We start from the raw sequence: 13,810 nt of genomic DNA on the forward strand, positions 1-13,810 counted from the left end.
CATGAGCCACCGTGCCCTGCCCAACAGACATTTCTTGACTGCCTACTAGGTGCTAGACATTACTAGGGAATTATTCAAAGATATATGAGAGAATTCTAAGCCTTTGAGACAAAGTGCATTGAAGCAACTCATTTAAGTTACTCCTTCGGCAGCCCAAAGAGGTGAGAAGAGTGTAGAGTAGATTATTTCTGTGCCTCGATTCTGGACTAAAGTTGGCATTAGAAAATTAAATATTTCCTTCTGTGGAAGTGAGGCCACTGCTGTTGGCTATTCTTTGGACTCTCTGAGTCCCTATTTTTTCCATTTCCTGAGTCCCTTCAGGAAACAGCTTAAAAAAATGCCTATTATTAAGTCCAGCCTGCCATTGTTCTTACATCGCAATATCCTTTAATGAAGCATCTCACTGTTTTAAGCACCTGATCAGAACTGCGTCTGGTGCTCCTTTTGCCTGGAATGCCCCCTCCCCCACTGCATTTGTTCAGCTCAATAGTCAGTGCCCCCAAAAAGCCTTCTCTTGACCTCTGCTTGTTTTCCTATGGCACTTGTAGCTCTCCCAGCACACTGAGCACATTCTACTGGGTGTCACAATCATTTGTGCATGTAGTTTAGCTCTTTTGCTGGACTGTAAGATCCTTGAACTAATTCATCTTCTTATTTCTCCATCCCATCATGGCACAGAGAAAACTAGCTTGTACCTTGTTGGGACTCTCTCTCCTTTTTTTTTTTTTTTTTTTTTTGGTGGCCTCTCCTCCCTCTAAATGTTTCTTGCTTTGAAAATCAAATTGTTGTACCATCAGTATTTCTCAATCTAATCTCAAAAGTTTGGATGACAAGGGTTATCTTTGGTCCCAACACTTGTTTTGTAACGAAGTTCTTCAGTCTTAGAGCTTTTAATGATGCAGTATTTTTGAAAGCGATTGTAAGCATTTTTCCTTTATCACATTGTTTAAAGGAGGTCAAATTTTGTTTTCTGCAACCTTGCAAAACCAGGTCAAAGGTAATCTGGGACATTTTATAACTTACCTGGGACTCAGTTTTGCAACAGAGAGTATCTTTAACTGTTACTAAAGCCTTGCATAAGAGTAGTGCCTACACTGTGGGAGCCTCTCACGGCTGTGTTGAGTTAGGCAGTATATACCCTGCCAGTGAGCTGATGAAGGGACCCTCAGGAGACCTGGGTTATCTACCCAGTGGAAGAGCTAGTTTATTGATGGTCTTGATGCTAGGATAAATGGAAACAGAACAAATGTACTATTTCAGGCCTCCTTTGTAGGTTTTTATAAAATATCCCATATTGTGTGAAATAAAATATGTTTTACTGTTTTACCCATATTCTGTATTTGGAAAGTTGTGTGAAAAACTACCGGCCCAGCCATGTGGCTTTTATTAGTTACAACATTGATACAGGTTCTTATCCTTGGGGACAATTTTCCCATATGATTACTTAGATCATACCCTGCCCTGGAGAACGATCCCGAAATGCACAACAGAGAGAAAGTCATATTCTCTGGGAAACAGTGCTGCTGCTTGATTCAGGGAAGTGTTTGTGAGTCTTGACTTTCTGTAACTATAGTAAAATTGGAAGGAGTAATTGAGTACTGAAATTCCTGATAGGGTTGAGTCCTGTTAAGTTTTATAAAGAAAAACCCCCAAATTCATAACAACTGGATCAATCTTCATGATAAATGCCTCTGTGCTGGTCCTTTACATATACTGCAGAATTTGACTGACAGATGGAGCTCAAGAGCTCTTACTAGCCTACAAGCCCTGGGCTGAAACTCAAAGTATGGAATCAAACTCACATTTACGGATCATGTTCAAGATGGTGTGATAGAATAAACAGTGCCTCGTAAGTGAGAAAAAAAAAATTCGGGTTCTATCTCTACCTTTCTGTTCCTAACTATCCACTTGACCATGGGCAATTAATATCATCCCTCTAGGCCTTTGTTTATACAGCTATAAGACAATGAGTAGGCCAGTAGCAGTGGCTCATGCCTCTAATCCCAGCACTTTGGGAGGATGAGGCAGGTAGATCACGAGGTCAAGAGATCGAGACCAGCCTGGCCAACATGGTGAAACCCCATCTCTACTAAAAATACAAAAATTAGCTGGGCACAGTGGCGGGCATCTGTAGTCCCAGCTACCTGGGAGGCTGAGGCAGGAGAATGGTTTGAACCTGGGAGGCAGAGGTTGCCATGAGTTGAGATCGCACCACTGCACTCCAGCCTGGGCAACAGAGCGAGACTCTGTCTCAAAAACAAACAAACAACAGTGAAAAACAATGGGAAACCAGACTGTTTCTCAAAGCCTAGTTCTCAGACCATTTGTTTCAAAATCACCTGGGGTTGTGAGTGGGGTTTCTTATAAAAATACACATTCCTGGGCCCCAACATAGTCTTACTGAATCAGCATTTTGGGGGATGATCTCAGAAATTTTATTTTTTTGTTTTGAGACAGGGTCTCACTCTATCACCCAGGCCAGAGTGTAGTGGCACAATCACAGCTCAGTGCAGCCTCAACCTCCCAGGCTCAAGCAATCCTTTCACCTCAGCCTCCCCAGTAACTGGGACCACATGTGCTCACCATCATGCCCAGTTAATTTTTGTATTTTTTTTTTTGTAGAGACGGGGTTTCATCATGTTGTCCAGGCTAGTCTTGAACTTCTGGGCTCAGGGGATCCTCCCTCCTCTGCTTCCCAAAGTGCTAGGATTACAGGCGTGAGCCATAGCGTCCGGCCTTAGAATGTTTTTAAAAGTAAGCTTCCGGCGGGCACGGTGGCTTACGCCTGTAATCCCAGCACTTTGGGAGGCTGAGGTGGGTGGATCACAACGTCAGGATATTGAGACCATCATGGCTAACATGGTGAAACCCCGTCTCTACTAAAAATTAACTGGGTGTGGTGGCGGGTGCCTGTAGTCCCAGCTACTCGGGAGGCTGAAGCAGGAGAATGGCATGAACCAGGGAGGCGGAGTTTGCAGTGAGCCGAGATCACACCACTATAGTGTGGCCTGGGCGAAAGAGTGAGGCTTTGTCTCAAAAAAAAAAAAAAAAAAAAAAAAGGAAGCTTCCCATGTGATTCTTAGGCTTATTAAAGTTTCTTCTATAAACTTTTTTTTTTTTTAAAGTATAACACATTCATTAAAGTTAGAGGATTATAGGGTTAGAATATTTCTAAGGTCCCTTCCAACACCAAAGAATTCTAAGAATCAGTCCATTCAACATATTTTCCCATGGGCATGTTTAGTAAACATGCAACTCTGTGACAGACTGTAATTTTGCTTCATGTGCAAAGGTATCTCAGTGATTGGCAAAACTGATTTTTTTTCAAATATGTGGCCTCCCTCAGAGGTCAGCTGACTGTCCAGAGAGTGCCTTAGGTCCACTGTAAAGTCTGGTTCACGTTTGATTTTAATATAGAAATTTCCATATATTCTCTATGTAAACACATAGCTCTATGGCAGAGAACTGTTGCCTGGGTGGGAAGAGGGTATCTGGTTGTAATTCTGACTTTATTACGGAAGCAAACTGTATTATGGTCATTTAATCCTGAACTTCTTTGTCAACGAAACTCCAAACCCTGTGACCTACCTCTCAGGGGGTCTGGGATACTAAAGTGATAAACAGAATTTAAATGCTTCCTGAAGTGGTACAAAGATCACTGTGTTAATAATTTCCCTCCAGGTAAGCTGGTAAAGTAATAGGCTTAGGAGAGTCTTCTAGTTACAAAGTAGTGAAGTTATCGCTTTTCTCAGGCAACTAGAAATTAATGGGAATTTTCTTGAAAGGACCATCTCTTCCAAATAATTTAGCCATCTTTAAATTTGTCTTTTTTTTCTTTTTTTTTTGAGATGGAGTCTCACTCTGTCCCCCAGGCTGGAGTGCAGTGGCATGATCTCGGCTCACTGCAACCTCTGCCTCCTGGGTTCAGGTGATTCTCCTGCCTCAGCCTCCCAGGTAGCTGGGATTACAGGCACACGCCACCATGCCCAGCTAATTTTTTTTTTTTTTTTTAGTAGAGACGGAGTTTTTGCTATGTTGGCCAGGCTAGTCTTGAACTCCTAACCTCAAGTGATCCACCCCCCTCGGCCTCCCAAATTGCTGGGATTACAGGCTTGAGCCACTGTGCCCAGCCTAAAATTTGGCTTTCTGCTTTTAAACTTTTATACAAAGCCTATACTTTTTGGATTATTTATTTCATGACACATGAAGCAGGTGTGTAAGATTCCTGGTTTTTCACAAGTGAATTAACCTTTCATCTTTTTGTAACCTGCTTAGCTTGCCTCAGTTTCCCCAGCTATGAAATGAAGGGGTAGAGCAAGTGGACACTTCATCCCTTCCAGAACACTTAACACTTTACATCCATGCAGAGGAAGACAATAAGATGTAGGAAAGAGCCTGAGTGTGGTGGCTCACACCTGTAATTCCAGCACTTTGGGAGGCCAAGGTGGGTGGATCGCTTGATCTCAGGAGTTTGAGACCAGCCTGGGCAACATGGTGAAACCCTGTCTCTACCAAAAATAACAAAAAATTAGCTGGGCATGGTGGTGCATGCCTGTGGTCCCAGCTACCTGAGAGGCTGAGCTGGGAGGATCGCTTGAGCCTGGGAGGCAGAGGTTACAGTGAACTGAAATAGTGCCACTGCACTCCAGCCTGGGCAACAGAATGAGACCGTCAAAAAAAAAAAAAGATGTAGGAAAGAGCACGGCTTCGAAGTTGGATAGAGCTAGGTTGGAATTTTAAGCCTCAGTTTTCTCAACTGTATAATGGTGGTGGTGGTGGTGGGGGGCGGGGGGTAGTGCTATGTTATCTCCCGGGGTAATAAAAGCATTTACTATAGGGCTTAGCACAGAAATGCATTCTAGAAAGCTGAGGCTCCTTGGCTCCCTAGACCCCTACCCTGTCACCCAGGTCTTTCAGCCCACACCTGGGTAGGCCTCTTCTTACTGATTGAGAGAAGGAACCCTTGGTCCTTATTCAAGTGCAGAGACAAGGTCTCTGGGAGGGGAAAGCCATCAGCCCTGTGAGTAACAGGTTCTCTGTCACTTCCTGGCCTTGTCATCACTTAAGTTACTATTTCGTCTGGCTGAAATGTGGCAGGAGCTAACCACAGAATTGAAAGGGTCACTATTGTTATAGATGCAGTGGGGGCTCACAAGGGCCCTGCAGCTGATCCCCAATATCTTCTCTCTGGGGATCAGGTGGGGTCACCTTTGTTCTGCAGGGAGGGGACAGGGATGCTAACAGCAGTTGAGAGCTGGAAGCAACATTTGAAGGTGCCTCATTAGAGAGGAGCAAACCAAGGGACAGAGAGAAGTGACTTTCCCATGATCACATAGCCAGCCAAGCAGCAGAGGTGAGAAGAGCCCCTCTGGATCCACAAGAGTTCGCACTCAAGACCCTCTGCATTTTAATGCAGATGTTATAAGTATTGATTAAGAGCTTGGAATTTGGAGATAGATGGCTGGGCATGAGGCTTCACCTCTCAGGACCTCAGTGGTCTCACCTATAAAAGTCCTATAACAAATCCTACCCATTGTGAGGATTAAAAACCACACTACCTGTAGAGTGCTTAACACAGAACCTAGCACATAATCAGCTTCCACAACAGGTGGTCCTAAATGATCATTATTTGCGATTCAAGGAAACACTGCCAACCTTTTTTCTATACCTACAGTTCCGATCTGAACCTCCCTCTGCGAACCCCTTATGCCACGCTGTGGCTCGTCAGTCAAGGCGCCGAGAAGCCCTGGTGCCAGGGCAGGGCGATCCTCCGGGCTCACCTGGCGACGCCAGCAGCACCTTCGCCCCGCAGCACTGGAAGCAGTGCAGCAGGGACTTCGCGCGGATGTTGTAATTGAGGCACGCCATGGCACAGCCTAGCTTCACCAGCCCCAGCCACAGCCACACGTAGGCCGGCTCGTTACCCATAAAGAGCGCCACGCAGTCTCCCTGGCGCAGGCCGAGGTGATCGTGCAGCGCCCGGGCTACCTGATTGCTGCGTCGGTCCACCTGCGCGTAGGTGAGCGTCTCGTTGCGGAAGAGCAGAAAAGGCTTGTGTGGGGTCCGGCGCGCTTTCTCCAGGAACGCCCGCAGGATGGTGCGCGCCGGCCGCCGCCGCCCATAGCTGCGCACCCTCCGGCCCACGGCGGCCACCTTCAAGAAGTAGCCTATGTCCTGGAAGAAGTAGGGGCAGCAGAAGTTCACCAGGAGCGGCAGGAACAGCAGCCCCGCCAGGACTGTGTAGATGGCGGAAAGCATGACAGCTGCGGGGCCCTCTGTCCCAGCGAGGGCAGAGGGTTCACCCCGGGCGTGCAGCGCGGCGACTGGGCGGGCTCCGGGCGGACTGGCGGGCTGCGCCGGGGCGCACGCGGCAGGACGCCGGGCTCGTCGTGAGATGAAGGGGAAGACAGAGCTCCTCCGCTGCAGGTACCGCCGCGGGCTCCGGAGCAGGTGTAGTCGTATGCGCGTTGCCGGGGGTTCCGGGCGGGACTGGCCGGCTGAGCCCGCCCCCTTGTGGGGGGCAGCCACCTGCTCTCCCGGCCCTCCCACGCGGTCCTCCCCAGTCTGGGCAGGCTGCCCTGCGGCTCACCGGGAGCCTCGGCCACCTACCCGCTCGAGTCTGGAGGTCTGGGGTCAAGTCTAGACCCCCTCGCGTTGTGACCGAAGTACTTTACCTCTAGGAACCACGGTTTCCTTAAATGGTGATAAGAGCGCTTAGCGGACGTTGAGAATATTAAAGGAGATAATGCAGGCGTGGGGGCTATTATTTGTTACCACTAACAGAGTGTCTTATGGAGATGACACTGTTATTACCGATAAAGTGCTTTATAAATGCCAGACAGTCCTATTATTTATTACTAGCGGGTACCAGGTGCCACTGCCAAACCAGAATCTCATCTCTCCTTCCTGGTCCCAAGGGCTTTCCGCCTGGTCTCTCTTTGTTTCTCCAGATTTGCTTCCCAGCCCGACTGCCAGGCGGTCTTCTGCAGCGAAGGCTTCAAGGTTGAACAGAAATGCCCGCGGCAGTCACGTCCAGCTCATCCCAAGCCCTGCCCGGTGAGTGAGGGCAGGACACCCTAACCTAGTCGGCCCTGCCCGGCCGGGGGAGTCCTGATTTCGTGAGGAGCAGTGCCACACCTCACTACCTAAAATCAAGTTTTGACATTATTTTAAGATTTTGTTCTGTTAAGTGATCCTGCTGTTGCCTCATGTTGAAAGTTATCAAGTGTTGTCAGCACAGTTCACACATTTACTAAGTGGCTCTGTCAGAGAATAGTATAGTACAGAGGACATTGAGTTAAGTGGTATTGGCATGTCTCAAAAACCATTTCTTTTAGAGGAAATGTGAACCTTTCTTTTAATTTGCCTTAGTGCTACTTCTGTACAAAGTGAATGCTCACTGCTTGCCACTGAAGAGGGTCAGGATCTAAGTAGTGTTTTATTTTCATCTTCTCCTGTCCTCCTGTGTTCCTCTATCTTAATTTGATACGATAAATACAGATAATGCTTACTCCTCCCAGACACGCTGCTAGGGGTTTCCCTATGTTACATTTTGGGAGCCTCAGTTATTTTATACAGGTGGTGCTTTCATGCTCATTTACAGACAAGAAAGGGAAGCTTAGGTGAATTGAGACAGCTGGTAAGTAATTCGTGGGTTTTGGAAATGGTATCTGTTTGGTCCCGGGGAACCAACTCTTAGCTTATTCTTAGTGACTATATTATGCTGTCCTCCTATTCTCTATGTTTCTGTCCATGTCCTCTTTTTTTTTTTTTTAGGTGTGTGTAAAACACACAAAAATGTTTCACATTCCCTTCAGGCCACCCCCTGCCGTTTTTTAGCCTCCTTTTCTTATCCTTAGTAACTGCTCAAGCAACCTTTCCCTTTTCCTGACATTCTCATTTCTGATCCAGCTACCTGGTTGCATCATTTCCCTAGGGATGCGCTGGGGGCCTTCATCATCCCTGAGGAGAAAGCAGTAGAATTAACCAAAGTGAGGGCCCGACAGAAACCATTCTCATGTGCACTTCTTTCATGTTGAAGCTCAGAGCCAGCCCTTCCTTTGTCATCCCAATGCCACCCTCGTCCCTTGATGGCTAGTCACTTCTGTGTAGCCACCCGCACCCCTCTTTTCTCTTCCTTAAACAGCTACTGTCTACCCAGAGTGCTAGATTACCACAAGGGCCCACTTTTTCCCCTCTTATTCTGAGGATCACTTTAACCTCAGTTACAAGTAAAAGAAAACAAGACCCAAGCTAGCTGAAGCAGAAACAGGAATTTAAGCAGTAACTGGAGAGTCCGGGGCTGAGACTTCAAGGATTTTAAATGCTGACACCTGGATCTAGTTTTGCTTTCACTATTTCTCCTCTGCACCTCCTCTGTTCTCATTCAGGCTGTCCCGTTGTTGTCCAAAGATGGCTGCCAACAGCCCTTAGGTGTACATGCTTTCTGGTGCAACTTCAGAGAGAAATACAAGAATCTTTTTCTTAGGAGTTCTCATTAAAAAAAAAAATCCCTGACTGGATTATTCACCCATTCCTGAACCAATGTCTGTGGGTCCTGGGGAAAAAAGGTGCTAGTTGTTTTAAGCCAATCAGGGCTCACCCATGGGGCTGAGAGTATAATCAATTTCACCTAGGCCATTTTGTGGAACGTTTTAGGGTATTATTAAAAAGTGGGGTTACGAAGAGTAAATTTGGGGAAGTAATTTGCAAATGTCTATAATATATATCTTGGGAGTCCCAGTGATTCCAGCTTTGAGCCTGGGATCCAGCTCTTGCTCTATCACAAGGTTAATAGATGTCTTAGTCTGTTTGCGCTGCTATAACAAAATACTGTAAGCTGGGTAGTTTATAAACAACAGAAATTTATTTCTCAGAGTTCTGGAGGCAAGTCTAAGATCAAGGTGCCAGCAGATGTGGTGTTTGGTGAAGGGCTACTTTCTCATAGATGGTGCCTTCTCACTGTGTACTGTTTGGTAGAAGGGACAAATTACCTCTCTGGGGCCTGTTTTATGAGGGCACTAATCCCATTCATGAGGGCTGTGCCCTACAATCAAATTACTCCCCAAAGGCTCTACCTCCTAATACCATCACATTGGGGGTTAAGATTTCAATATATGAATTTTGTAGGGGACATGAACATGAAAACCACAGCAATAGTCTTCCTGGAAATATTGCTGCCATCTTATATCTCCACTGCTCAATTATCTTTAGTGGTTCCCCATCGCTTCCTATTGTCTTCCACCAATGACATCTATAGACAGTTGTATTTGTACAGCATACTAGAACATACCTGGCCTAGAGTTGACCAGATGCCCTGGCTTCTGCCTGACTTCTTTGAAAGGTGATCGATAGCTTAGCACATTGGCTGCCCATTCTTGGTACATCTCTTGGGAACCTCTGGTCTATAAAATGAAATTTAAACTTTATTTTCTGGCTCTTCTGAATCTCACTCAAGCTTTCACTACACTCAATTGACAAATATTTATTGAGTTTCTACTATGAACCAAACATTATTAGGTATTACATATTTTAAAATGGACCAAAACTTAATTCTAACTGTTGCTTTTCAAGAGCACTTTGTTTTTAGCAAGTCTGGTCTGCGCACTCCTAAAAATGGCCTGCACCTTCCTCTTTCTACTGGCTTGTTCTTACCACTTTCCACCCCTGACCATCCTAACCCTGTAAATCTCAACTCTCCTTTAGGGCAGTAGTTCTTTGATTCCTGAATTTCTTAGTCCAGTGTTATATTTGGAAACCAAGTTAGGGACTCAAAGTAACAACTTCTTAATTTTTCTAGTAAAAACACCCCCCTCCCCCATCACAGTATATTTGTTATTTTATAGAAGAATGACATTTTTGGCACTAAAAAAGTATACCTGAACTGTACACTTAAAAATGGTTAAAATGGTTAATTTTTATGTTATGCATATTTTACCATAATTTTAAAGACAGTAACAATAAACATATAGCCCTTTCCAAGAAAAGATGAAGACAATGTTACACCAACACATAAAAAGTACAGAAATTATCCAAGTATGGGGGCATGCACCTGTAATTCCAGCTACTCGGGAGACTGAGGCAGGAGGATCACTTGAGGCCAGGAGTTCAAGACTGGACTGGGCAACACAGTGAGACCCCATCTCATATGAAAAACAAAACAAAATAATCTTACAAATTCTCACGAACAGGTAAGGATAAAAAAGAAATTAAAATATTTTTGAATGTAGAAAACTGCAACTTTTGTCTGGGTTTTTATACCATATAGAAATTGTTTTTATACAAGTTTGTCTATTCAGTAACATAAATTCCACAGTGAAATATGAAATAGAGCCAGATCTCGGACTTTGATATAATTTAGGATTTTGTCAGCACTGAGATCTCAGACATGGAGATTCTCTGTCCCCATAGCCTTAGCTAAGCCTCCTCATTCCACTTCTCCCATTCTCTGACATTACTGAGCCGACTAATTTCCTCTATCAAGATTTCGGCCCCTTCCTGGCCAGTCACTTCAACGTGGCCTCCTAGACCCCTCTTTTCCTTAAACTTTCTATCCAGGTATAGATGACCTCAAATGCCCACTGTCTTCTGTCTTACTCTAGGTATTGCAGGAGAAGTTTAGGGGCAAGACAGGATTACTGGGTGTGCATATTGACACCTTCTAGCCTTGGTCAGGACGTTCATCCCTATCATCTATCTCTGCTATTTGAGAGAAGGCTTCCTAATGGCAGTCCCAGACCTTCCCTACCCCCTTCAAAGTTTCCAATCCCAATCTCAAATGTTCTTTTAAAGCAGGTGGCTTCCCTTCCTACTTTATGGAGATGAAGTAGTTCACTATTCCTCAAACTTTACAAGCCTGAGAATCACCTGGGGAACATGGTAAAACATAGTTCATTAAGCCCCATCTCCAGAATTTCTGATTCAGTGAGTCTTGGGTGGGACCAAAGAATTCACCTCTCTAAGAAGTTACCAGGTATTGCTGACACTGCTAGTCCAGGGACTATACTTTGAGAACTACTGATTTAGTCCATTGGCTTCCAAACTACTCGGTAGAGCCCTAGTGGCTGAGAAGCCACTGAGGAGAGTTCATTGCATAGAGTGGGAAAGGGGCTCTGGGAGGATCCTACCCCAGCTCCAGTCAAAACAGCTCATATACTTGTTTTACACTTCCATGTAGAGTTCATGTGAGAAAAAGTATTCCCAAACATTTTCCTTTAAATCTTCCAGCCCATGCTGATCCAGCCCTTGTGCTGAACTTATAAACCCATCACATAGGTTGGCTTTTGATTGTTTCTTACCTGTTAATTTTGCCTTCGTAACTAGAATTCAATTTCCTGGAATGAAGTAATAGAAAAGATTGTGAGACTTGAAGCCAGAAGACCTGATTTTGAGTCTTTATCTGTCATGCATTGGCTGAGTAGCTTTGAGAAGTGTACTGAGCTCTCACAGTGACTTGTGTTAATTTTGTAGAATTTGAGGCACCTAATGCATGGAGCCATTCTTGACAAAAAGTTATAGATTATGAAGCTTGCTATTTTTGTGACATTACATACTTGGTACAAATAGAAATTTTGTGTGACTGACTCATTCAGTGGTTTGTGGGAAGAATAATCTCTGACTGTTGTTGCCATAAGTTAATCACATTTCTTGAAATGTGGGTGCCTGTCATCCTATTGACTGTCTAGCATGGTACCATTTGAGTATAGACATACAGGATGTGCAGGTATTCAGAGAACAAAATGGCAAGGGTTTGATGGAGAGGGTGTGTGATAAGATTGACCCTCTTTTTGGAGAATGAAACAAAGGTGAGACTGAGAACAACTGATTATTGATATTACACATGACAGAGCAGGGAACCCTTGCATTGGCATCCCACTTGTGCTTGCTACACAGTCAGGACAATTTATGATTTGAGAAAAAGATGTTTGCCCTCTTTAGTTCTGACCAGAATGTGTTTGATTAGGTGTTGAATTCTAACTCAGGGAAAACTCCTAATGAAATCATCATTGTTTCTAGTGCTAATATGTGTGCTAATTCTCCAGATTTGGTTTCTATTTTTTCAACAGCTCTCTCTCTCTTCTTTCAATATCCCACTGCAACGCACATACTCTCCATCCCAGTCACAATGTCCTCTTTTTTGGATTTTATTATTTATTTTGTTTTTTATTTTTTAATTTAATTAAAAATTTTTTTATTTTATTTTTCCGTAAGTTATTGGGGTACAGGTGGCATCTGGTTACATGAGCAATTTCTTCAATGGTGATTTGTGAGATTTTGGTGCACCCATGACCTGAGCAGTATACACTGCACCAGATTTGTAGTCTTTTATCTCTTGCCCTCCTTCTACTCTTCCCAAGTCCCCAAAGTCCATTGTATTATTCTTATGCCTTTGCATCCTCACAGCTTAGCTCCCACATATCAGTGAGAACATACGATGTTTGGCTTTCCAATTCTGAGTTGCATCACTTAGAATAATAGTCTCTAATCTCATTCAGGTCACTGCAAATGCTGTTAATTCATTCCTTTTTATGGTTGTGTAGTATTCCAATGTGTGTGTGTGTGTGTGTGTGTGTATACACACACACAATGTTTATGTATAGTGTATATATATATATATGCTATGCAGTATATATATATATATACACTATAGATACTGTGGTATCTATATATATGCTCTACAGTATATATATACACTCTCTCTCTCTCTATATATATACTATGATATAGATATACTGTGATACATATATACACCCATATATATATCACAGTATCTTTAACCACTCATTGATTGATGGGCATTTGGCTTGGTTCCACGATTTTGCAATTGGAAATTGTGCTGCTATAAACATGCGTGTGCAAGTATCTTTTTTGAGTAATGACTTCTTTTCCTTTGGGTAGATACCCAGCAGTGGGATTTTTGGATCAAATCGTAGTTCTACTTTTAGTTCTTTAAGGGATCGCCACACTGTTTTCCATAGTGGCTGTACTAGTTTACATTCCCACTAGCAGTGTAGAAGAGTTTCTTGTTTACCACATCCATGCCAACATCTACGGTTTTTTTTATTTTTTTATTATGGCCATTCTTGGAGGAGTGAGGTGGTATTACGTTGTAGTTTTGATTTACATTTCCTTGATCATTAGTGATGCTGAGCATTTTTTAATATGCATGTTGACCATTTGTATGTCTTCCTTTGAGAATTGTCTATTCATGTCCTTAGCCCCCTTAGGATTGTTTGTTGTTTTCTTACTGATTAGATTCATTGGTTAGTTTCTTCGTTTCTTACTGATTAGATTTGTTAGTCTCTTACTGGTTAGAGTTCGTTGTAGATTCTGGATATTAGTCCTTTGTCAGATGTATAGGTTGTAAAGATTTTCTCCCACTCTATGGATTGTCTATTTACTCTGCTGTTCCTTTTGCTGTGCAAAAGCTCTTTAGTTTAATCAGATCCCAGCTATTTATCTTTGTTTTTATTGCATTTGGTTTTGGGTTTTTGGTCATGAAATCCTCGCATAAGCCAATGTCTAGAGAGTTTTTCCAATGTTATTTTCTAGAATTTTTACAGTTTCAGGTCTTAGGTTTAACTCCTTAATCCATCTAGAGTTGATTTTTGCATAAGGTGAGAGATGAGGATCCAGTTTCATTCTCCTACATGTGGCTGGCCAATTGTCACAGGCACCATTTGTTGAAAAGGGTATCCTTTCCCCACTTTATGTTTTTGTTTGCTTTGTCGAAGATGAGTTGGCTGTAAATATTTGGGTTTATTTCTGGATTATCTATTCTGTTCCATTAGTCTATGTGCCTATTTTTATA

At 43.6% G+C, this 13,810-nt stretch overlaps 1 protein-coding gene across 2 annotated transcripts in view; it reads right to left on the bottom strand.

The window, feature by feature from the left end:
* The window catches only part of SLC27A2 (solute carrier family 27 member 2), a 50,726-nt gene extending 44,061 nt beyond the window's left edge, over positions 1–6,665 (bottom strand). Inside the window, exon 1 of one of the 2 annotated variants that reach the window (XM_055279080.2) lies at positions 5,781–6,665. In XM_055279080.2, the coding sequence (XP_055135055.1) occupies positions 5,781–6,258 (478 nt within the window). In that variant the 5' untranslated portion in view covers positions 6,259–6,665. The remainder of the gene's footprint in view (positions 1–5,780) is intronic. The other variant, XM_055279081.2, reaches the window with a different exon arrangement.
* Positions 6,666–13,810: the final 7,145 nt, after the last annotated feature.

Source organism: Symphalangus syndactylus, chromosome 5, assembly GCF_028878055.3.
Source record: "Symphalangus syndactylus isolate Jambi chromosome 5, NHGRI_mSymSyn1-v2.1_pri, whole genome shotgun sequence".
In the NCBI taxonomy this organism is placed as follows: domain Eukaryota; kingdom Metazoa; phylum Chordata; class Mammalia; order Primates; family Hylobatidae; genus Symphalangus; species Symphalangus syndactylus.